Source organism: Erpetoichthys calabaricus, chromosome 15 (assembly GCF_900747795.2).
Source record: "Erpetoichthys calabaricus chromosome 15, fErpCal1.3, whole genome shotgun sequence".
Classification (NCBI taxonomy): Eukaryota; Metazoa; Chordata; class Cladistia; order Polypteriformes; family Polypteridae; genus Erpetoichthys; species Erpetoichthys calabaricus.
Genome location: NC_041408.2, coordinates 5371402 through 5398449, shown reverse-complemented (window position 1 = coordinate 5398449; position 27048 = coordinate 5371402). Strand labels below are relative to the sequence as shown.

The 27048-nt window shown below is 40.9% G+C and overlaps 1 protein-coding gene across 1 annotated transcript in view; it reads left to right on the top strand.

Annotated features, from left to right (window-relative positions):
* The window catches only part of LOC114666239 (1-phosphatidylinositol 4,5-bisphosphate phosphodiesterase beta-1), a 550124-nt gene that overhangs the window by 480725 nt on the left and 42351 nt on the right, over positions 1-27048 (top strand). Inside the window, 1 exon segment of the mRNA XM_051919279.1 lies at positions 3321-3407. Coding sequence (XP_051775239.1) covers positions 3321-3407 — 87 coding nt within the window.

Below are 27048 nucleotides of genomic sequence, written 5' to 3'. Positions count from 1 at the left end.
TTTTGTGTGACAAACATGCAAAAGAATAAGAAATCAGGAAGGGGGGCAAATAGTTTTTCACACCACTGTAGATAGATAGATAGATACTTTATTAATCCCTAGGTAGCACCCACCTGGATGATGCAACGGCAGCCATTTTGGTGCCAGTATGCTCACCACACATGAGCTGTTAGGTGGTGGAGAAAGATAGCAGGTAGAGATAGGGGATGTTTAGGGGGGCCAGAATGGCCAGGCCGTGGTGGCCAATTTAGTCTGGACATCGGGATACACCCTACTCTAAACAAAGGATGCCCAAGTTGTCTTTAATGACCACAGAAAGTCAGGACCTCATTTTATTTTTTTTTTTACCCCTGATCCCGAACAATGGTGTTGACAGACCACAAAAGAAAGTTGGCGATGTGGACACCCAGGAATCTGAAACAGCTAGCTGTGTGCACGGGGACGCCATTGTTGTAGATGTGGCGTTTGCTCTTTCTGAAGTTAGCAATGATCTTCTTTATTTTGATGACATTCAGGGAGAGGTTGTTGCCGGTCAGATCTTGTCCCTTCTCAAGCCTTCCAGTTCTTCTAAAGATTCTTGGCATTTTGAATTAACAGAAAGCATTGATTTGAGCAGAGAGTGAACACCGCATTGCGGTCGTCAGTCCTACTAGAAATGCATGCATGAATTAATTTTTTCAGTATCCTGCATATTTCGAAAAGATTTCATTTTCCAACGTTTTTAAGACGGTTTTGTAATTTGTGTTTTTGGACGACATGCCTCATTCATTGCTCAAGAGTCCCGTCTTCAATTCAAAATTTCCATTCCATTAGGCTTTAGTTTCCTATTTGTGATTTTTCCGGGTGTTTAATTAAACAATAATTTAGCAAAAAACAGGCATGCATTTTGTACATTTTGTGTATACAATTGGATAAATGCACATGTGGTTACCGTATATACTCATGTATAAGTTGGGTCTTGCAACCTGAAAAATCGATCATTAAAACAGACCCCGACTTATACGTCTGTTCAAAAATGCGACACTTACATCTTCTTGCCTCCTCCAATCTTACATCAGTTTCTTAGACACATCAAATTTTGTTGCAACAGCGCAGTTACCAATTTCTTTCACCACTTCAACTATGTTTAATTTAAAACCAGCTTCATATTTCCTTCAGATCAAACACTCCATCGTAGATAAGGGATGCTCTTACGATAAAGGTGTATGAGATACAAAAAACACAAATCAGTGCAAACGTCGCTTCGGAATAGTTTGGGTATTACTGTGTGGTCACTTAGGCACAATAAAGAGAGAGAGGTGAGGAGCGCATGCTGATATAGCACATTGCCACACCCACATAAAAAAGGGTGTGTCCTCCATGGTTACTCTCTCAGGTGGGCGTTAGCATATCGTAATCTCTTGGACCAATGGCGTGAGTTTTCCTCATTCAACATATACGACCGACATTATAAAATACCAGAAATTATACGTTAAAATCAACTCCCGACTTATCCGTGAGTATATACGGTAACCGACACATGTGACGTGCGATTTTATTTGTTTTCGTTTTTTACATCGTTTCCTGTTGTACGCCATTGTCTTCTATTGTTTCGTAAACCTTTTTCGGTCCATTCTGCACAAAACATTGACATTCAAACTTTCTCTCACCCATCGCTACAAATAAAATGGGGTAACTATCACGTAAAAAATATCACGTTTTGGGGCGGCGTACACCTTTACGCCTGTCCAACTCCGAGTCACGTAGAGTGACGTTGGCTTAAGAGCAACAGATTGTGGATTCTCCACTCGCTGAATTCTGAATTTAAATTGCTTTTAATAAATTCAATAAAATGTTACTTTTAGTTACCTGCTGTCTACAACTGTGCTATGTAAACTGAATTCACATTATTATAAACTTATTATTTGCTACAATACGTTGTTATCTGTATTATAAACGTTAGTACTGCTTCATTCAAAATGGTTGTCTTTGTTCAAGAAATCAGTTATAGGATCGTACATCAGATGCTGCTGGAGTGGGCTGACTCTGAATTAGGTGAGGCAGGTTCCGATATCAGTAGAAGGAAATGAACAGACGCAGTCATGTGAAAAAGTAAGTACACCCCATGGAGATGGTTGATCTTTTCACCATATTTTATCCAGTGGTCGGTACTTGTGGGTTTTAACCCAGATAGCAACTCTCCATTCACTTGTGCGTAGAACCTTCTTCAAGAATTAAGCTCATCGGCGATGACCCTTTCGATGTCATACTTAACGACATCAGAAACTTCAAAAGTAATTAAAAATCTAATTTTACATATTCTTGTTTTTGTTTTGTAAATAAATTAATATTAAAAAAAAAAAACAATGAATTGTTTCTCTTACCCGTGCCTGTGCCATGAGTACCCAGCAGACATTAGGTCTTTATGCAGACAGAGCCTACACATGACATGGTGTATTGTCATGTCTCGCCATTTCCTAACCTGCTTAATCCAGAATAGGGTTGTGAGGGATGCTGGAGCCTATGCCGGCTGGCACATGGTGCTAGGCAGGAACAAGCCCTGGATGGGGGCACCAGTCCATCTCAGGATGAACACACCAAACACAGACTAGGGACAATTTAGTGTCACCAGTTCATCCAAGCTCGACACTGCTGATGGCCATGCCCAAGAGGTCATGTAAGGCCTGGATGTTGGTTTATATCCTGGACACTATCAAGCCCAGACACTCGGACCCCTCGCTCAGCCCCCGATCAGAGCCTCCATTGACTTCCATGAAGATCACAACATCGTCAGTCAAGTTAGCAAAATCCAGAAAGAAGAAATGGAGGGTTATGGACTGGCCTGGTTAAAACCCCATTGTGCTTGTTCTTTAAATCCCATTGAAATGTTGTGGGGGGCTTTGAAAGGGGCAGAACTTGCAAGAAACACTACAGACATCTTGCAATAGAAGGAATTTTTTTCTTGAAGTGTTGGTCATATGTCAGAGACTGGTGGGCAGTTATACATTTCTATTAAAGGGGGCCAATGCCAGCTTCTTTAAGGGTGGACCTACTTTGTACCCCCAGTAGACCATCACACCTATTGATATTTTTGTTGAAAAGTGTGTCACCGCTGGCATGAAGGTCTGCTGTTTGCCCGTTCAAATTCATCGGAAAAGTCCTCAGAGTTTCCATGGGGTGCATTTACTTTTTCACTTGACTGTACATGAATGGTGTTATTGCTCGCACACTGTAAACGTAGCATAATAACAGAGGAGTTTTTGGACTGTGCTATTACAATGCACTGTGACCGTTCCATACGTGATTTCTTACTGTGTTGTTTTATTTGTGTTAAATTGTAGCTGGAAGACGCCCAAAGTAAAAGGCAAGACAAACTTCTAGAGAAGCATAAGGATGTCCGCCAGCAGATTCTTGATGAAAAACCTAAGGTACTGCACTTTATTTATTTTTTTCCATGCTGGTTTATTTTTCCTTCTTCGTCTTCTTTCTTCGGGGGCCATGTGGATAAGGAATGAAAAAGGAAATTGCTGTAATTTAGTGTCACACTGATGATGTCACAGGAGGTGACAATATAAATTACATGTGGTGGGTCCTTTGCTGGACACAAAACCCTTTGCTATTCTTAAGGATAGTTAAGTGGCCCCCTAGTGGTAGAATTTGGTCTCAGGTTTCCACATTTGCTCATCCTGACCGTGGCTTGTGCTTCTTCAGTCGTCTCCTGGGTTGGTTTTTAACGTGTCCAATGGTGCTCCTTGGGCACCTTCACGCGTCCATAACAAGCAAGTTAATGACTGTGATATCTGTTTATGAGTCCTGGGCTTGACTTTCTGCTTGTCTGGGTTATTGGAGGAATGTTTCATCTCATGGTCGCCGTTCCTTTGCTTCTCGATTCTCCGTGTGTGTAATCCGTGTGAATGTTGTGCTTGGCTACCCAGCAAATGAGTACACGGTGGTCCCCTGTAGGCAGAACATGGGCAGTGTGGGCTTTGGGGAACCCAATGAAAACCCTGCCCTGACCCAATGTGGGGGGCTGCTACAAGGGGCCCCCTAGTAGTCCAAAAGGGGTCAGTCGCTGGCAGTACAAGTTCAGTAAGCCCCTCATTGGCCCAGCAATGGTTTGTATCCCTGAGTTTCCTACATTTTAATGTTGGCGCACAGTGAGCTGGTATTTCAGGTGGGTTTTAGATTTTGATTCTAGAAGTATAAATAACCCAACAATTTATATGACTTGCAAAACTGTAATTTTTAAATTGACTAAAATTGCACCATTTTTTTGTGTTTTTATTTTTTAATGTTTTTGTTGTGTTCAGGCTTCTGATCGTACAAAAAAAAAAAAGCTGGACTAGTTATGCCAAGGCATTTTTGGTTTTGTAAGAATATTTTCAATACAATACAATACAATTTATTTTTTTGTAGCCCAAAATCACACAATGGGCTTTAACAGGCCCTGACTCTTGATAGCCCCCCAACCTTGACTCTCTAAGAAGATGAGGAAAAACTCCCCAAAAAAACCCTTGTAGGGAAAAACTGTGAGAAACTTTGGGAAAGGCAGTTCAAAGAGAGACCCCTTTCCAGGTAGGTTAGGTGTGCAGTGGGTGGCAAAATAAAGGGGGGGGGGGGGGGGCGGGGTAAACACACCACAATACACAGAACAGAACACAAGTCCCCCTTGATACAATATAATAGTTGCTGCTTCCCCTCTATTGGCCATTCCACAGCTGAGTCAACGCTGGGCCAGCCAATCCAATGAATGGACCCCTCTACCTGACGGTTCCAGTGCTCCTTCATCAGAGATGACTTTACCTTAGGCAGGCAAAACAATTTGGCAGGTGGGCCTTGGCACCAAGTGGCACATTTGAGTACCGAGAAGAGAAACAGAACAGGTGAGGGTTAGTATCCAATTCTAACGATCATGTTACTTATGTTTTAGTGCCAATGACTAACAACAGAGATGCAGTCTGTACAGTTAATCAGCAGCTCTAGTCAGGGTGTGCTACACTGAAGTAGTGAGTCTTCTGCTGAGACCGAAGGGGCGTCTCTTATAGTAGCAGGCAGACCACTCCACAGTTTAGGGGTCCTGTAACTAAAAGTCCGAACCTCCCACCGTTATTTTATTAATCCTTGGAATCATAAGCAGACTGGCATCTTGATCTTAATGTGTGCTCTGGGACCGCACTCTCTTATCTAGGAAAGTCGGAGCTGGGAGGAAGTCGAGCAACACTTGACTGGAGGTGGGCAGTGAGAAAAAAAACAGTGGTTGCACTTGTTAACAGTTAAAGGTATTGTGGTAAATAAACCCATCCTTTATTTGAACCCGGGACTGTTTGTGTGTTTGGGGTCTGGGGCTCTATGACAGTCCGGTTCTTTCACAATATTTAATTCTTTACCGGTGGTCCTGACCCTCTAAAAGCCACTCCCAATTTTAAACCCTAAGCATGTGGGGTATCGTTTTAGACTATTTCATGGTCAAGGATTACGAATCTGAAGTTATTTTTGAGTTTTGAACCTTTACTAGCCCTCTATGGTCCTCTGTCTGAGGGGCAAAATGTTACGAAATCAGCACGTTTTTAGACTTTTATTTTCCAGTAGCCTCGAGTCTCCTAAGGTCGCATTGTAAAACGTAAGGACCAGCTATGTATTTTCTAAACAATGTAAAGAAAATGCTTAACTTTAGAAATGGCAACTGCATATACACCACGTTGGGGAAGGAATAACTTCATTGTGAAAAATACCAAACTTATTTTTCAGGCACAAAACTCAACCGCCATTCTGTGATGCCAAGTCACCCATCTTTTGATCGGGTGAAATGAGAAAATGTTACTTCTTCACTGTCGACTAATTTACTTTGATTGGTAACAGTTTGACCTTGTTGAGGAAGTCAATTATGTAACTTTGAGATGTTGTGTTCTTTTATTGGCTTTAATTTTTTTTTAGTCTAGATGAACGAGATATGCCAGCTCATAAAAACGAGCTGCTGGAAAAGGACAAATTCCACGAAGTCGGTGACCTGTGACCACAAAGGTGACTTTTAGTCCCTGGCAAAGGGCGAATTAATGTTTAACTGCGTAGTCTCCGAGGTAGTTGATCCACCTCTGACAGATGAACTCCACCTGAATTGACAGCTGAACTCAAACACATTTCATTTGCTTTCGTGTTTTGTTCGGTGATCACAGTGTCAGCAGATGAGTTCAAGTGCTTCAGGTCACGGATTATGTCGGCAGTGAGACAGGAGCATGCCAACTCGTCACCTTTTAAACGGCTTCCTTTACCGTGGCAGACAGTGGCTGCCTGACAATTTATATTTGTTGTATTTCAGCCAGGGTTCCCCCCAGGCTGGGGTTCAAACACCATTTTCATGTCATTTTTGACCCCTTTATTTATGATAATTGTGTTGGTCGTTTTAGCTTCTGTGTATCTTCTTTTATGTTTCTATGTGTTTCATGGGACGTCCCCTTAGGAGGCGGGGCCACCATTACCATCAAGGGACTGCACTGAGCTCTATAAAGGCTGAAGAAAAGCCACAGTCCCTTGCGGTTCATTGTGAATGCACTCATGGTGTGGTGAGTTTAGTTGGATTTGTGATCATTCCTGTGCTTTGGTGATATTTTGGATTTTTTTAAAATTTTTTAAGTACTTTGTTAACCCCTGAGGAGAAATTGTCTCTTCGCGTGACCTTTTGGAGGGGTCAGAGTACAGGGTCAGCCATTGTACAACGCATCAGGAGCAATTTTCAAGTTACGGGCCCTGTTTAATGGTCCTTTTCTGACTGTAGTGGAGTCTAAAAGGAGAAGAGTGATATTTGGCGTGTAAGCTGATCAATATTTTATATGTCTTTGTAATTTTAAAGAGCCAGGAAGCTGGAAAAATCAGTTTTTCTACCCCCAGAGTTTCATGGATAAGGAAAACACAATCTGGGCCAGTTTTACGGCTCAATCGTTTCCTTTCTTGCATTGTTTGTTTGGCACTATAGAAAATATTAAACTGGGGTGGCAGAGGTGGGGTGGTATTTGAGCTTGCATGAGCTGGTTCATTAGTGAATTTTACACCCACCGGTAAAGAAACTGAACTGTCAAGGGGGCTGTGCATGAGCTCTTTCATTGGTTAACGTCCTCAGGAGGAGTGTTTAGCGTGGGCGTGTGTGTCAGGAGCTACAGGGGGATGATAAAGAAGGCTTTGCCATGAAGAGAAGACCACCCCTGTATGTCTGTCCAAGTCTCGGCAGCCATTTTGAGACAGGCAGACTGCCTGGGCCTGGGCAGATGATGAGATGACCAAGAAGAGTTGAGCTGTAACTCCAAGCTAGCATTGTCAGGCCGTATTGGTTTGTAACCAACACTCACATTGTACTCTGCCTCTTTATAATGTGCATGTAATTATCCATCCATCCATTATCCAACCCTAACTACAGGGTCGTGGGGGTCTGCTGGAGTGCAAGGCAGGAAACAAACCCTGGGCAGGGCGCCAGCCCACCATAGGGCGCACACACACACATCCACACACCAAGCACACACTAGGGACAATTTAGAATCGCCAATGCACCTAACCTGCATGTCTTTGGACTGTGGGAGGAAACCCACGCAGACATGGGGAGAACATGCAAACTCCACACAGGGAGGACCCGGGAAGCGAGCCCGGGCCTCCTAACTGTGAGGCAGCAGCGCTACCCACTGTGCCACCATGCCACCCATGTATTATCTATTAATTATTTAATTATGAATCTAACTCTCTCACTCTCTCTCATGTTGGTTCTACTGCTGTGTCCTTTTGGCCATTGGAGGTTGTAATGAAAACACAAACAAGCATAAAGAGTTGGGGCACCCACAAGCAAACTCCATATAACTGAAAAAAAATACGATATATAAACACATCAAGAAAGGGGTACGAAATAAAAGAAAACATCTCAAAAGAAAACACTTTGAGACGCTCCAAGATGGTGACACTTCTGATTAAGTACTGGCCAGGCAGATAGATAGGTAAGATAGGTAGATAGATAGATTGATTGATTTTATTTTTTTAATTTAGTGTAGTAGGTAGGATAAGATAGATAGATAGATAGATAGATAGATAGATAGATAGATAGATAGATAGATAGATAGATAGATAGATAGATAGATACTTTATTAATCCCAAGGGGAAATTCACAAAAAAAGGTAGAAATCTAAAGTCATACACGGAGCTGCTGAAAAGGCTGCCACTCTCAGCGACACCTGAGTCACTGTAGGGACGGATCCGTGGAGATCGGAAGTGACATCAGAGATGGTAGGGCTGTCAGTCATCTGGTATGTAGCAGAAGGAAGTGAAGAGGTGTTAGTAAACAGCGCCACCTTGTGGATCAGCAAGGAATTCCCACCAGCCAGAGCCATTAATCTGTCCCCAAGGCGCATGTGTGTGACGAGGTATAAAAGGAAGTGTGAACATATGAAAGCTAAAAGTAACATTTTGTTAAGGTCTACACAATAAAGATTATAATGGAGAAAATAGGATCCTATATGACAATATGGTGACCTTTTTGCTGTTTGAGAGTTTGCTTCTTGGAATTCGTATTGGGAATTTGTTTGCTATTCTAATTGCATATTTTGCAGGCATTGACTTCTATCCCTTTTGTCTTGTACTCCTTAATTTTGATTAATAAAACGTCTTGTAAATCTTTATAAAGATTCTTTGCGGCCCATTTCGTTGCTAGCCAGGGTTTGGCGGTATTTCTCCCTCTAATGGACTGACTTCTGGGATTGAATAACTAGTTCTTTTCTTTGGAATAAGTCATTAGCTTACAATAATATTATTGTCCTCTGAAATCCTGGGGCTAGCAGATCCAGCTACCACACATTTATGGAACTTAGTAAGCCGGCACAAATCAGTCAATCCATCCATTTATCAAGCAGAATACTGTAGTACAGAAGGAATGTAATGTGCAGTGACCGACATTTTATTGAGTGCAATCTCTTCAGAAATGAGCTGGAAATGAGGTAGAATCCCAGATGCATTGGTTTGCTATGTTCTGCTCATATTTTGAGTTTTCTTCTGTGAATCTTATATTTGTCCATCAGTTTAAACATATCATATACTGTTGGGTCAAATCCAGACAGGACTTTTTATTGCTGTGGGACAGGTTCTGATTCCCTCCTTCAGAATTACGTTAGAAAATGAATATCTGCAGGGTCAATAAATGCACATCACGAATCCCGATTCAAGAATTCATTTTGAGCTTCCCATCACCATCTATGTAATGGAATCACCCCATGTCTGAGTCGGATATTTTAAATCTACGTATCGCACCTGGACTACAGGGTCTCCTGTGGTCTTCAGCCTACTAGAAATGTCTTACAATGCTAGAAGAAGTCAGCAGAAGAGCAACTAGGAGGATTTTGGGACTGCATGGGGACAGTGACAAAAAAAAATAACCTTCTTCTTATGGTGTTTCGTGGCCCGTGGTACTGAAGGCAGAAATATGATGGCGCCAAGCAGATTTGTCAAGTGCCAGTGATTGTGCTTCTCTCCAATTCATGGCCAATAAGTGAAGGTCTTTGTTAATGTTTTGTGCTCGGGTCGTCCTTGGTCTGCCTGGTTGGTGTTTCCCAGGAAGGGCCCACTGCATGTCTTGTTGGGTGGTCTGCTGTTGTACACACATTTTAGATGGCTGAGCCAAGCCAGGTGTGTTTGCTGTAGCTTGAGGCTGATGGGCAAATGGGCAGCTCTTGTCTGGACCACATCTGTATGTACAGTCCTATGAAAAAGTTTGGGATCCCCTCTTAATTCTTTGGATTTTTGTTTCTCATTGGCTGAGCTTTCAAAGTCGCAACTTTCTTTTAATATCTGACATGCCTTATGGACACAGTAGGATTTCAGCAGTGACATTAAGTTTATTGGATTAACAGAAATATGCAATATGCATCATAACAAAATTAGACAGGTGCATAAATGTGGGCACCGCAACAGAGATATGACATCAATACTTAGTTGAGCCTCCTTTTGTCCTCTAGACGCTGTCCTCCTATAGCCTCTGATGAGTGTCTGATTCTGGATGGAGGTATTGTTGTCCATTCTTCATACAAAATCTCTCCAGTTCAGTTCAATTTGATGGACAGCCTGCTTCAAATCATCCCATAGATTTTCGATGATATTCAAGTCAGGGGACTGTGACGGCCATTCCAGAACATTGTACTTCTCCCTCTGCATGAATGCCTTTGTTGTGGAATATCCAACCTCTGTGTGACTTCAACTTTGTGACTGATGCTTGAACATTATCCTGAAGAATTTGTTGATATTGGGTTGAATTCATCCGACCCTCGACTTTAATTTGGGCACCAGTCCCTGAACTAGCCACACAGCCCCACAACATGATGGAAGCTCTACCAAATTTGACAGGAGGTAGCAGGTGTTTTTCTTGGAATGCGGTGTTGTTGTTCTGCCATGTAAAGCGTGTTTTGCTCTGACCAGATAACTCCATTTGTGTCTCATCAGTCCAAAGCACTTTGTTCCAAAATGAATCTGGCTTGTCTAAATGAGCATTGGCATACAACAAGCGACTCTGTTTGTGACGTGAGTGCAGAAAGGGCTTCTTTCTCATCACCCTGCCATACAGATGTTTGAATTGTAGAACGATGTACAGATACACCATCTGCAGCCAGATGTTCTTTCAGGTCTTTGGAGGTGATCTGTTGGTTGTCTGTCACCATTCTCACAATCCTGTTCATATGCCGCTCCTGTATTTCTCTTGGCCTGCCAGACCTGCTGGGTTTAACAGCAACTGTGCCTGTGGCCTTCCATTTCCTGATTCCATTCCTTACAGTTGAAACTGACAGTTTAAACCTCTGAGATGGCTTTTTGTAGCCTTCCCCTAAACCAGGAGACTCAACAATCTTTGCTTTCAGATCTTTGGAGAGTTGCTTTGAGGATCCCATGCTGTCGCTCTTCAGAGGAGAGTCAAAGGGAAGGAAGCCCAACTTGTAATTGTCCACCTTAAATACCTTTATATCTCATGATGGGACACACCTGTCTATGAAGTTCAAGGCTTAAAGAGCTCATCAACCAATCAGAATTGAGCAGGGACAGGCATTCATGACTGAAGTGTTTAAACTGATGAAGGTATTAGTCCAGTGGATCGAGACGGTGACTTTAAAATGAGTTCATCAAGAACACGGGGACACAGTTGGAAACTTGTGGAGGGTAAATTTCGCACAAACATTAGGATGTTTTTCTTTACACAGAGAACCACAGACAGAATAAGTGACACATTTTCTATTGCTTGAAACTGCCGACCTTCCAGGGCCAGTCAGTCAGTCATTGTCCAACCCGCTATACCCTAACACAGGGTCACGGGGGGCCCACTGGAGCCAATCCCAGCCAACATGGAGCGCAAGGCAGGAACAAATCCCGGGCAGGACGCCAGCCCACTGCAGGGCGTGTACACACACCCCCGACCACAACAAGCACAATTTTAGGATCGCCAATGCACCTAACCTGCATGTCTTTGGACTGTGGGAGGAAACCCACACAGACACGGGGAGAACATGCAAACTCCACGCAGGGAGGACCTGGGAAGCAAACCACAGGTCTCCTTACTGTGAGGCAGCAGTGCTACTCACTGTGCCACTGTGCCACCCTCCTTTCAAATTTAGTGATAAAGAAACAAAAGGTCCACAAGGGCCGTACACTCACGCTTCATTAACGGTTATGAGATGTTTTAGAAAGTTTTCATCAGCATTGAAATGATCCAACAACTCCTGACTGACTGTGACTCCGCTCGCTTCTTGCTCGTCTGTCGAGAGACGTGTCACAAATTTAGCAGTGACATGACGCATCTGCATGCTTTTTGGCCAAAAACCATATAATTCATTCATGCCCCCCCCCCCCCCCGATTCTGTGTGTGCCACCCGCTTTGATTTGGCACCTGTGAATTGTGCCATTCCGCTGATTTTGCGTGTGCTACCTACTAAGGCTCCAGCCCCTCACTTGTTTCAACTTTCTGGTGCTTACCCCTCGGGGGTCACCCACCTCTGGTTTGCTGTGATGTTGCCCACAGATGGTGATAAATGGATGTTTCTCACGCCCATATTTGTTAAAAGATTGGCCCCTTTAATTAGTACTTTAGGGTAACTATAGAGTTGGTGATTTAAAATTCCTTCAGAAACACTAAATAAGAATGCAGCAACACAATGTCCAAGAACGTTACCGCTACGTGAGCGTCATTAGTTACAAATTATCCCGGTAGCGGCTTTGTTGCCCATGCGCCACGGTACTGCCTTTGATCTCATTTGAAGCTCCTACTAATTGCGTCCCCGAACAATTATCGATGCTCTCGGCGGCAGCGTCCTCCCAGACAGATCTGATGTGCCTGATGTTGTTTCTTTTATCTCAGCTCTGCCCAATTTTACGAAACAAAAGGTGCACAATAGCCTGTCCGCTTTCGTCATGGCAACGTTTGTTGTGTGGTAACTGGTAATAAAGAGGCCCATTTAAAGTCGCCTGCACCAGACGCCTAATTTTATTTTTGCAGTTAGCCTCATAAAACGTTGCATGCAGGTTCACTAAGAAACGCGGTGGGTATCCTCCCGGCACATGCAGGCTTCGCTTTAACAGCATTAAAACACGTCTAATAAAAAGTGTGTCGGGTGAAAGGAATATGACGACCTGCACAATCTGGAGGTAATGGAGGGAGGCTTATTACTTTGTTCAGAAATTTGTCAGGTGTGGGTTAGGGTATGCTGATATGGGCACCATGTGTGAACACGTGCAGCTCGACTGAGGCAAGAGATCTTTTTAATGTCCATTTCTGTAGTAAATTAGCATAATTTTATTCGACCCAATCCAATTGTGGGCCTTGGGGGACCAAGGCTATCCAACAGTGGTGGGCATCAAACATCCCCTGGAGTGGACATCAGTCCATTAAAGCAATTCTGAATTTTACGTAAAACAAGTTTTATTAAGAAAAAAAAAAAGTGACGTGTACATCTACACACTCTTTTGAGGGGCTGCCAAGAAAGGGCAATAACCAAAAGTTTAATTATTTTCACATTTTTCATTGTAGAAATGAAGCGCCAAAGTAGTCAAAAGGTTGATGTTCCGGGAGCACAGTCTGCTTAGTGAGAGATAAGTTGGGACTGGTGGTCCACTGTGTGTACAGGGAGTTTCAATCAAAAGACAGGCTTCCTGTGTCGAAAATACAAGGGGGGACACTGTGCTCTCTGATCTAACATACGAATATCATCACAATCGACATTCTTGGGGGGGGGGGGGGGGGGGCACCGATCAAACATACGAATCTCACAATCAAAAATCCAAGGGGGGGGGGGTATACCGTGCTGTCCGATCTCACCCCCCCCCCCCCAATTTCCCCCAATATTAGGAAAGTTTGCAACACAAGCAAAAACAGAGAATACCAGCACTTATTTGTTTCCACAGATCTGACCTTATCCTGTAACATGTGCTATTACTGTATGATAGACAGCATAGTTGGCAGGATTAGATAGATAGATAGATAGATAGATAGATAGATAGATAGATAGATAGATATGCTGTGACGACATCTATCTATCTATCTATCTATCTATCTATCTATCTATCTATCTATCTATCTATCTATCTATCTATCTATCTATCTATCTATCTAATCCTACCAACTACGCTATCTATCTGTCTTAATCCTGCCAATAGATAGATAGATAGATAGATAGATAGTGTAGCTGGCAGAATTAGATAGATAGATATGATTGGCACTATATAATAGATAGATATGAATGGCATGATAGATACAGATGTGTGTGTATAGATAGATAAATAAATATATATTAAAATAGTGTAGTAGGCAGGATAAAGAGAGAGAGGAGAGGAATGAAGGTCAGTAGGACCACCAAGACAGAATACATTTGTGTAATTGAGAGGGAAGTCAGTGGAATGGTGAGGATGAGGGGAGTAGAGTTGGTGAAGGTGGAGGAGTTTAAACACTTGGGATCAACAGTACAGAGTAATGGGGATTGTGGAAGGGAGCTGAAGAAGAGAGTGCAGGCAGGGCGGAGAAGAGTGTCAGGAGTGATTTGTGACAGACGGGTATCGGCAAGAGTGAAAAGGAAGGTCTACAGGACGGTAGTGAGACCAGCTATGTTATATGGGCTGGAGATGGTGGCACAGGAGACAGAGTTGGAGGTGGCAGAGTTAAAGATGTGAAGATTTGCACTGAGTGTGACGAAGATGTACAGGATTAGAAACGAGGACATTAGAGGGTCAGCTCTAATTGGAAGACAAAGTCAGAGAGGCGAGATTGCATTGATTTGGACATGTGCAGAGGAGAGATGAGGGGTATATTTGGAGAAGGGAGCTAAGGATAGAGCTACCAGGTAAGAGCAGAAGAGGACGGCCTAAGAGAAGGTTTATGGATGTGCTGAGAGAGGACATGCAGGTGATGGATGTCACAGAACAAGATGACGAGGACAGAAAGATATGGAAGAAGATGATCCACTGTGGCAACCCCTAATGTAAGCAGCTGAAAGAAGAAGAAGAAGAAGATAGAAGTAGTAGTAGGCAGGATAAAGTAGATTTTAATTTAGTGTAGTAGGCAGGATTAGATAGATAGATAGATAGATAGATAGATAGATAGATAGATAGATAGATAGATAGATAGATAGATAGATAGATAGATATGAATGGCACTATATAACAGAGAGATTCCTACAGCCTAATATCGCACACTGCCAAGCTGGTATCCAGCTGTACGTAATGATCCATGACATATGCCCTAGGAATCCAATACACAAGAATCCATGGTTTGCTATCAGTAGCACATTAATAAATTGTAGCACACAAGAGAACCACAGCACATGTGCATGATGATTGTTTCATTTATATGTTGACGTATTCACTTTTTTTCCCTCGCTCAACTGACACATTCCAGTTTTTAGCCAAGCCAAAAAAATAATGCAAAGACAGAATGAGCCGCTGGAATCGAATGCTAATTAACAAAGCTGCCTCTCTGTAGCTGTGCGTCTTAATGGTTCAGCCCGAGTTAATCATACAAGGCAGGCAGTTCTGTTAATGATTTTTTTTGGTATTGTATTTTGCTTCTGTAGTTGAATTTTTCCAAGTTAATTATTTCTTATGTACAAAATTGTAGTGGAATAATTAAAAATAAATGAACAGACAAATATTCCTAGGGGCATACATTTAAATGATTTGAAGCAGGGAGCTTTGTAAATTAAGTTTTCCCTCTGTATCTGTTTATACCTACTAGAGAACCTTAATTATCGGAGAGATAATGATGGAGAAAATGATGCTGGATAATCAAAATTTGAGCTTAATCAAAAAAGGCACGCAACCTGTTGTTTTTGTATACTTCATTATTGATGTCATTACTATGTACTTTTTAAAGTCATTACCTAAGTTTTATCATTTAGTAAGGATATCTTTTTACTTTCTCGTACACAAAGTATAGGGAAAGTATTGTAATCATTCAAAAATTCAACCTTGAGATTTTGATGAATCTCGACGTTTTATACCTCCCTGAGTCCGAAAATACCATATTTGGAATTATGTGTGTGTGTGTGCACATGTGTGTGTAAACACGATAACTTGAGTACGCTTTCATTTAGGTCAACCAAATTTTGCATACAAGTATTAGGTACAAATGTAGATTTCTATCAACTTTTGGGCTATTTCTGCTAACTGGAAGTGGTACTTTCACCTTTTATCCATGCACCTGCAGAGTCCGATTTATTCAAATTTACTTTTATAATAATTGTTCAATATATTATGAATTTGATCTGATGTTTTTTTATTGTACATAATATAACAATATAATCATTGTCTTGCGGTTTACTCCTCAAATATCCATCCTCATATCTGAGTATCCCAGTAAGTCGAGGGGAGACCATTCTAGATTTTGTTTTGTTAGGATTAGCATTTATTGTGGAAATAGGCCTCCTCCTTTCACTCCCGAGTTGTGTTTGCGTTAAAACTTAGGAATAGTCTTTTGCCAGATCTGTACATTCAGATTAGAATTCTGCCCATCCATTTTCTTGCCCGTTTCTCACCAAATTCCAGGTGGTTGAGCTTCTGGGCCTCTCCCAACAGCTTTAAGTGTGAGGCAGGGGTCCCAAGCTTCACTTGCTGGCTGTACTTTCTATTTCACAGTTTATCAGATGAACTTTGAACATTCATTGTTCACTTTGAATGTTCATTGATAACTTCTGTTTTGAACGTTTATCCAATTGTCTCCACTACCATCAGCTTGTTTCCTTTAATTATGTAAATGATAGCTGTGAAGTTTCTATGTGTAAATTTCAGTCCTCCTACGTCCCTTGTGTTTTGTGGCTGGTACCCCAAGAGGCGGGGCCACCCTGCCGTCACCACTCTTGACAGCTCTGTCTGGCTGATTAGGTCAGAGTGGAGGAGAAGCTCAGGTCGGTGATGCATCAGCGCCATCAAGCAGTTCTGGGAGTTTTGTTTTCTGCCTGAGAATTACTGGTGTTTCGATTTTTCTCACTCTGTTTCATGGGTTATTCTTTCGGATTTTGTGTTGGGATATTTCTAAGAACTGAACCTCCTCTCAGGTTTGTGTATCCCCATTCCGGCTTAAGGCCTGGCTCGTGGAGACTTTAGAAGATCTCACACCATTTTGTTTCTCGCTCTGGTCCCGACTCCTAATCTTGACAGAGACCGTTTAGTCCATCAGCCTCATTGGGTTAGATGTTCCAATGTCTCCTCCAGAACCTTCTTAAAGGTTGTCCAGGTTTCTGCTTCAACTCCGTCCCTTTTTCTCCCACAACCCTTTGACTAAAGAGGTGCTTCTAGACTTCTGTCTCAAATGCACTTCTTCTTCAATTCCTGTGGTGTCCTCGGGAACGTGATTCACCATCTGGATCTACTTTATCGATGCCGTCAAGAACTTTGAAGACCTGGTTTAGGATCCCACACTGCTTTGTCTATCGAATTTAGCCAGAGGTCCAATGCCTTGAGGTATACTGTTGCTCCACTAGGTGTGTGTCGCTCAAGGGGGTTAACAGTCGCCGGTTTATTTTTCATTAATTAATCTTTATTTGTTAAAGAAGCGTCTCAAGAGTCGATTGTTGGGTGATGTTTCTCTGTTAGCTGTTAGGTTTTGTAACCAACAAAGTATAACACGCTTTAGGTTTCTTCTGAGCTCCTCACGTATCACAGTCAATTCTGTCCCCCTTGTTTCTAAATGGTCCCCCCGACTGATTTTTACTTGACTATGTTGTTCTGCTTTGTAAGTCGGTTTGGCTAAAAGTGCCTGATAAGCAAATAAATGCACGTGTTTATTTAAATGGATGCTCAGTCCGATGTTGGGTGCCGTGGGCCTGAATTTACTGTAAAATGTTTTTAATGACTGCAGAAGCTTGAAAAGTCAGCAGTTGCCTTAATTAAACAAGCAGCAGATATCGTTAATATGAGGATGCAAAAATAAATATTTTAATGATAAAAATATACTTAGGCATGATAAATAATGATTGGGGTGCAAATGAATCCATTCAAATGGAAAAATCGACAAATTACGCCTTTTAAATTCCAAAGAATCTGCTGTATCGCCACTGCTTTTGTTAAATTTGCATGTTCTCCCTGGGGGTCTCTGGGTTTTTCCTCTAGTAGTCGAAGTGCTGCTCCTAATGTCGTCTTCTACGACTGCCTCTACTGTCTCTCCTTCTGTTTAGTAAGATTTAGACATTGCTGTCCTGGAAAAAAATCTGGAATCGGATCAGGGACCGACCTTCAATATGGCGTCAGTCCTTTGGAAGACACACCCGTTATTTAATATCGATCAACTCCGTGATGGGTGTTTGGACGGGGATTAGTACTTAAAGTGGGCCGGCAGCTCCTCCACTTTCAATTGAGATTACTGGCACCTTTTATTAGCGTGTTAAACTTCATGGGGGAACTCCTCAGGTTTGTGTATTGTGACAATTGAAGTTTCATCGTACCGGTGCCTTTTCCGTGTATCGTAATGGGGAAACAGTGCTCTTTGGTCGAGTGTCGACGTATCCCAGCCCTCGTAGCTTCATGAGGAGCATGAAACTCTTTGATCGACTGCCATTGTGCCGCCTGGAATTTGGTTTCACTTCAAGCACTGGGGTGATTGGCAGCGACAGTGGCAGCATCCCATCTGGTTAGATATCCTCAGAAGAAATCCCAGTAATTTATATTTAGATGATGCATTTTAGTGCGTCTTCATGCGGAAAATACATAACATGTCACAGTTTTGTAAAGGACATTGGACTCCACACAGTTGAGTTTTTACAGTCTTTCTACTGCACATCAATGGCTCTTGACTACACTGCTTAGGAATGAACAACACACACCGAGCGCCGTTCGCCTTTCCTTTCAGCTGTTTTCTTGCCATTATAATCAAGATGGCCGCCTCCCACTCTTGGGTTTGTTTGTTATTTTTTTTATCTCATAAAGCTAAAGTTTTTTTTTCCCATTTGATCAGTAAGTCAAATCAACAAGGAATGCTTCACAGAATCTCCTCCCAAACTGGAGCCACCAAACTGTAATATCATAGAAGTCTGACCAGTGGAAGGAAATTTTATAACCGGCAAGAGGACGACTCGCACTTCTCTGGGAATTGATTTGTTCTTTAACGTGTCAAAGGGAAAAAGTAAATTAAGTTTAGAGTCATAACTCTGAAGGAAGTCGACTTGAACTGATCACTCAATCTTAGTTTCTTACCAGTTTGCAGTGGGATCACATGAGCCATAATGCCCACTAGATGGAGCCCAAAGAGCGCGGGGAACAGCAAACTTCATTTAAGAAATTATGGAAGTGCAGTGACGTGTAGCATACTGGAACATTCCTCTGTTTCCTGATAGGCAGATAAACAAATGTGAAGAGCGCACTACAGAAAGGTAGATAAAGGGGTCTCAAAGGGATCAGTGTGACTGACAGATAAATACATAGATGTGAAAGACACTATATGACAGATACCCTCACCACTGGATAACACATGGATAGGTAGGTAAGTAGATATGAGTGGATAGATGTGAAAGGCACTGTACAATTCTTAGATGGAAAATGTAAAAGATGGAAATAACTGCAAACACACTATGATACATAAGTGTGAAAGGAGCTATATAATTCAAACAGAAACTGGTAGATATTGATAGATATGAGTGAATATGAAAGGCGCTATATAATGCAGATATAGATGGCGGGTACTGATAAGTATGCATGGATAGATACTATATGAAAGGCACTATACAATAAATGAATAGAAAAGATATATATATATTCATACATAGACAGATATGGAATGCAAATACACTATATATCAAATCAATCAATTGATTGATAGACAGATACGAAAGGCACTATAGATATAGATATGGGTGAATAGATATGAAAAGCACAATATAATGTAGATAGAAATGAAAGGCACTATACAATACATAGATAGAAAAGGTAGTAAATTATTCAGTCAATGAGTGATATATATGAAATGCAAACACACTATATAACAGACTGATAGATAAATAGGAAAGGCAATCTATGATAGACTGATTGATTGATGTTAATTTAGTGTAGTAAGGTAGATAGTGTAGTCGGCAAGATTCGATAGATAGATAGATAGATAGATAGCATAGTTGGCAGGATTAGATAGATAGATAGATAGATAGATAGATAGATAGATAGATAGATAGATAGATAGATAGATAGATAGATAGATAGATAGATAGATAGATAGATAGATAGATAGATAGACACTATATAATAGACAGACTGATATGAAAGGCACTATAAGAGAAAAGGGCATTGTCTATCTATCTACAGTACATCAGTAATAGAGTGTTTTTGAATTCATTCTGCATAACTATTAGGAAAAAAAAACGATATGCAAAACAAACAGGGGGAAGGTTAAAAGGCCTGAGTTTCCACATCTTCTGCGTTCTTCTATCCCTGCATAAACCCAAAACTTCAAAAACGCTGTCAAGTGAAGTGGTACCTGGGAAAGTGTCACCTTGAAAACATTCCCAAAAGAGAATGTGAGAAGCCAGCAGTATGATGGATGTCGTTTTGGACCTTGGTTCAATGGCCTTAACTGAAGGACACAGCAGAGACAGGCTAAGTGAGAATGGATTGCAGATGAGGTTCTAATGTTGTCCAGGGCTTCTCTGGCTAGACAACCCCATGATAAACGCCTCGCAGGCAATTAATGGAAGCACAGAATTTGTAGCTGTTCTTCCAGACAAGGAGTCTATCATGAGTACATTTGCACAGGAAGGATAAATCCCTCTCATGTTTATAATAATTGTGCTGATTTCTATTGTTTTATTCATAATACGAAGCAAGTGTCACTCTTAAATGTGGCATCTTTCAAGTTCTGTTTCATGAATTCCAAATTATCTATCTATCTATCTATCTATCTATCTATCTATCTATCTATCTATCTATCTATCTATCTATCTATCTATCTATCTATCTATCTATCTATCTATCTATCCCTGCCAACTACACTATTTATCTGTCTATTTTCTCCTGCCTACTACAGTAAATTAAAATCTATCTATTATATAGTGCCTTTCATATCTAAGATTAGCTAAAGTAACCATCACTGCCCAGGTATTTGCTGTATGTATAATGGATTAAAGTAAGAAAGCAGGTATTCCTGTATTTTTAAAATGTTGTCCCTTTTGTCATGGCCGCTTGTCCCATCCCTACTGCACTAGATCTCTTTCTCTCTCTCTCTGCCCTCACGAGTCGGCAGTTCATTCGTTTTGCGTCTGATTCGATTCTATGGTAGCTCCTTAGCGGGTTGTAACCATGAATATGTTACTCATTTGAATTCAGTGTGGTTTCCCGAATAGATGTTTAAGCCCACATGAATAAACTGGATGGCTGGTTGAATAATTGAATCCATGAACCCACAGTGGGGGGTGGGGGGTGGGGGGGGGGGCTCACAGACATCGCTGATGGTCTCTGTGTTATTATAGGAGACAACCCCAGTGGCGGTACTTGATAAAGATGACTCAAAGTTGATTCACGTAACGTTGATTTTAAATTGCTATTAAATCACAGCGTTGTATTTCTTTTTTTTTTTAATTTAAGGATACGATTTGCATTAATAATTCAATGTATATTTTAATATCATGAGGTTTTCATGAAACTTTTCCAACGACCCCCACCCACCCGATCTTGAGCCGCGTGCTGCCCCGTCCGCGCCCCGCGCCACTCGACTCTTTAGAATGAACGGATGCTCAGTTCGCGGTAATAACGTAACGCCCGAGTGGCGCCGGCCGGCGGTGCTGCCATTCAAACAGCCCCTGGTCCACTTCAGAGCACTCAGCCATGATGTCGTTTGGTTTCTTCACCTTTAATTGTAATAACCGGCACTGAAATTGTGAACAGTAGGGTCACATTTACTGTTTGAACGGCGAGTGCCGGCTGAAGCTTGCGTTTGCAGTCGTCCATCAAAACACAATTTTCCTGCCTGCTGTATGTTGAACGTTTTTATTTTTTTTCCTTTATGGCTGTCGGAAATGTAGAAAACTAATTGAAATAAATGAACCTGCTCCCCGGGGTATTTAGTTAACAGGTGACAAACCTGATAAAACACGGCAGGAAATGCCGGCCCGGCGCAACATTCAGGTGTGTTTGGGGACTTGGAAAGTTGGGGGCTTTTGTAGTTTTCATGTTTATGTACCTCATCAAAGCTACGACCGTCACATTTCCGTTTATTAACTTGTTAGCGTTGAGTAGTTTTCAAAAATAGCAGTAAATGTAATTACATGTAACGGTAGATGTTTTTGATAGCATTTACTGTAAAACCAGTGTATGGAATGTCATTTATGCCAAAATAAAGTGGTATTTAGAGTGGCGTAGCTAGGAGGGGGCGGCATGATTGACCAAAAGGGCTCAGTACAATTCGTGTGTAAGCAGTAGGGCTCTGAGAAATCTCACCCATGAGTGTAAAAAAAGTAAAATTCTCTGATTTATATCCACAAATGCTTCAAAAATAACTTCCAGACTGTCCTTCTGTGACGGCATTAGACACAGCAGTTGAAATTTATGAGGCAGTAACAAAAATAAACATAAACATTACACAGATAATCATTCCAAGGAAGATAAACAACTAATTTACAATTTATAATTTCGTTTCATTATCAATCCGGATGCCTTCTTGCTCATTGGTTCAGGTTTTCGTAGCGTAATTATATTAGATTAATAATTAGATCAGTGCGTCTATACTACAGTATATTCTTGTCTAGTTGATGCTTATAAATAATTATATGTGAGAAATTATTGCTCTTTCTCTATATATGAATAAATCTATGCAACATTCATCTTAATTTTTCTCTATAAGCCAATTTTGGACGGTGGCAAATTGAAGCAACGCCCCGCCCCGAGCGGCACGAACTACGCCATTGGGTATTTATGAACCAATCAAACTACAGCAATACACACTAGCGAGTGTGAAAAATTGTTTCGTTTAGATATTGGTGACTGTCACGACTCAAAATTGCAAGTTATAAAAGTTGTAGGTATAAAGAGCGTTTTTCTAAAACGTTTTTAAAAAGTTACCAAGGCAGAAAAAAAAGTAATTCAACAACAACAACAAAAAAACATTTAATATGAGAAACAACGGTGATCAAAATGAGAGGATTGTTACAACGGGATTGCAAAAGAGGCCTGTAAACGATTTCTGTTTTCGACACCTTTTGATGAGTAGAGCTTTGAAAATTTCGTCCGTCGCTTTCGATGACTTTGAAATGACTCAATGTGGCGGAGAAATTGGTGACGACTGCGAGTCCGTCCGTGAGCACAGCTCAGTGACCTCCTGCGTTCTGTTAGACTTGCCAATGAGTGTGACTGGTCCTAAGGGCAGAACTGGACCGAACATCATGTCACGTGACGTCAACCCACCCCCTTCCTAGTATTGCGAAGTGTGACTCTTTCCATAAATCTTCCCAGCTTGCCTCCGTTTTTGTTCAGATGAGTGACCCGCTAATGCTATACATGACCCTCAGTGATGGCCACTTCCCCGTAAATGACTCGTTTTCATTTTACTGAATTAAAATCACGTCTCTCTTATTTGCTGCCCTTCTGTCTTCTTTCAGCAGGCTTGCAGTTGTTCTGCTGCGCCTTTTAAAAAGCAGCAATGTGGATTCGCTCCGCTCCCCTCTCAAACGTGTATCCAATGGGGATTTGCTCTTCGGTGGCTCTGCGGAGCTTCATTTCCTTCCCTCGCTGCTGATGACTCATTAAGCCCTTATGACCTGGCGCTGCGCCAGCGGCTCTTCCTGGACATTGCATTTCTTTTAATTTGAGATATGATCTAATGAGCACATTATAGAGTTGGAGAATAACCTCTCTGGACGTTCTGTTTACACACCTTGATTTACAATCCGGGATCGGATTTGCCCTTTAATGACTTCTCTGACGTCTGGACACGGAATAGGCCGCTGGACGTTCATTTTTGTATTTCATTCGATATTGTGTGCTTACTTCACGTTAAGGGTAATCGTTTGGTAATTAAGTTTGCACTATCCTTTCTAAAATGTAAACGTGTATTTGACTCAGTCTGTCTATGCATCTTTATTTGTATCTTGTAGTCTTTCACAATTATTTTAGATCTCAATAGATACAGAATGGGATTTACTAGAGTAACTGATGTAGTGCCTTCCATGTCTCTTTATAGACGGAACAGAGTATCATTTCATATTTCTCTGATCTTATAGTGCATTTTCTCTCTCTGTATATATCTTTGCTTGTATTGTGTTATGCCTTTCATGTTGATTTTTTATATAACAGATCCGCCATGTGTGTCAATAGCGCCTTTCAGATCCTTTTATAGTATCTTATATAGCCCATTTAATACCTGTCTTTCTACCTTATATAGCACCTTTACGGTCTATCTCTCTCTATCTATCAAGGCATGCTATTCAAAAAAATCTATTTATGTATCTCTCTTATATAGTGCCTTTCAAACAGTCTATCTATTGTTCCTTTTCTGTCTCTATTTACTTATATTATGTAGTGCCTTTCACTTCAATTTTTTTATCTCAATATATATGTGTTTAGTATACTGTCGTGCTTATTAAGCCCATGTCATATCTAACTTATAGCTACTTTCCTATCTGTCTATACAGTACTTGTATTTTTCCTTTCACATCTACAGTACTTTATCTCTCATTAGATATCTGTTTAGTGTGTATGGTATAGTATCGCATACTGTGCCTTCCAAATGTCTTACCTCATACAACTTATTTTAAATGTATCTGTCTATTGTGATGCCTGGGCAGGTACAGCTGCCCTACCCTGGCACAGACAGGTAGAACATGAGTGTGCCACACAGCACGCAGTTTATTTACAACAAGTGCATTTTATAGCACAAAGTAAAGTACAGTCCCTTTGCCACCACTTTCAGTCCTCCACACAGGCTTTGTCGTAATCCTCCCGACTCTGGCCCCTGGATGCAGGTAATTGGCCCCCTTTTTGAGGGCACCTGGAGTCGAACAAACTTCTTACAGTAGCACTTGCAGGTGTGCTGCCATATTGGGTCCTGCAAATGTCCATGCGCCCCAGGTGGTGGTGGTCACATGACCTGTGGCCTTGCTGGAAACCAAGGGGGCTGCCCTCTGTCGGTCCGGGGGAGAAACTGTCCTGGAAATAGTCTCTCTCTCTGTCCTTTTATAATCCAGGCATCCTGGCCAGGTAAGAGCCCCGACCATCCGCCACACTATCTATGCTTGTATTACGCTCTGCCTTTCAAATCTGTTTTATATCCTAATAGATGTGTGTTTAAAATAGAACCTCATAGTGCCTTTCAAATATTTTTATCTTATGCAACTCACTTCATATATATCCATTTACCTATTATATAGTGCCTTTCATATCTTATCTATCTATAATATAGTGCCTTTCATATCTTATCTATCTATAATATAGTGCCTTTCATATTCTATCTATCCATCTATATGATATAGTACCTTTCATGTCCTGTTTATCTATTTATGATACTGTAGATTGATTATGAAAGGTACTATATCTATTCATCTATATATATATATATATATATATATATATATATATATATATATATGATATAGTGCCTTTCATGTTCTGTTAATTTATCTATGATTTATCCATCCATCCATCCATCCATCCATCCATTTTCCAACCCGCTGAATCCGAACACAGGGTCACGGGGTTCTGCCAGAGCCAATCCCAGCCAACACAGGGCACAAGGCAGGAAACAATCCTGGGCAGGGTGCCAACCCACCGCAGGACACACACAAACACACCCACACACCAAGCACACACTAGGGCCAATTTAGAATCGCCAATCCACCTAACCTGCATGTCTTTGGACTGTGGGAGGAAACCGGAGCGCCCGGAGGAAACCCACGCAGACACGGAGAGAACATGCAAACTCCACGCAGGGAGGACCCGGGAATCGAACCCAGGTCCCCAGATCTCCCAACTGCGAGGCAGCAGCGCTACCCATTGTGCCACTGTGCCGCCATCTATGATTTAGTGCCTTTCATTTTCTATGTAGCTATGATATAGTGCCTTTCATGTCCTGTTTATCTATGTATGATATAGTGCCTTTTATATTCTATCTATCTTTGATATAGTGCCTTTCATATTCTATCTATCCATCTATCTATGATATAGAGCCTTTCATTTTCTATCTATCTATGATATAGTGCCTTTCATAGTCTATCTATCTCTTTATTTATATATGATATAGTGCCTTTCGTATTCTATCTATTCATCTATATGTTATAGTGCCTTTCATGTCCTGTTTATCTATTTATGATATAGTACTTTTCATAATCAATCTATCTATTCATATATATATATATATATATATATATATATATATATATATATAATACATATATATACATATATATATACATATACGATATAGTGCCTTTCATGTCCTGTTTATCTATTTATCTATCTATGATATAGAGCCTTTTATATTCTATCTATCCATCTATCTATGATATAGTGCCTTTCATATTCTATCTATCTATCTATATATATATATATATATAAAATAGTGCCTTTCATGTCCTGTTTATCTATGTATGATATAGTGCCTTTCATATTCTATCTATCTTTGATATAGTGCCTTTCATATTCTATCTATCCATCTATCTATGATATAGAGCCTTTCATTTTCTATCTATCTATGATATAGTGCCTTTCATAGTCTATCTATCTCTTTATTTATATATGATATAGTGCCTTTCGTATTCTATCTATTCATCTATATGTTATAGTGCCTTTCATGTCCTGTTTATCTATTTATGATATAGTACTTTTCATAATCAATCTATCTATTCATATATATATATATATATATATATATATATATATATATATATATATATATATCTATACTAAAAAAAGGCAAAGCCCTCACTGACTGACTCACTCACTCACTGACTCACTCATCACTAATTCTCCAACTTCCCGTGTAGGTAGAAGGCTGAAATTTGGCAGGCTCATTCCTTACAGCTTACTTACAAAAGTTAGGCAGGTTTCATTTCGAAATTCAAAGCGTAATGGTCATAACTGGAACATATTTTTTGTCCATACACTGTAATGGAGGAGGCGGAGTCACGTATCGCGTCATCACGCCTCCTACGTAATCACGTGAACTAAAAACAAGGAAGAGATTTACAGCACGAGTCGCACGCGGGAACGAAGGTAAATGACGTTAATTTTTGACTGTCTTTTAATACTGTGTAAGCATACATATTAACACATGTGCAATTAAACGTGTGCATTTACGGGGTGATTTCTCAGGCTTAAAAGCTCACCTTTTATCAAACGCGGGAACAAAGGTAACTGACGTTGTTCACTGTCTTTTAATACTGTGTAACCATACATATTAACACATGTCCAATTAAACGTGTGCATTTACGGGGTGATTTCTCAGGCTTAAAAGCTTGCCTTTTACTAAAAAGGTAAATGCAAAACTATTTTCAATCAGTTTATTGAAACGCTCCCGTTAAGGATTGCAATAACATATTCGCGAGATAAAAGAACGAAGTACGGGGAAATGGAGGAAGAGCAGCAAACAGCGAAGAGCAAAAAATTAATTAAACAATT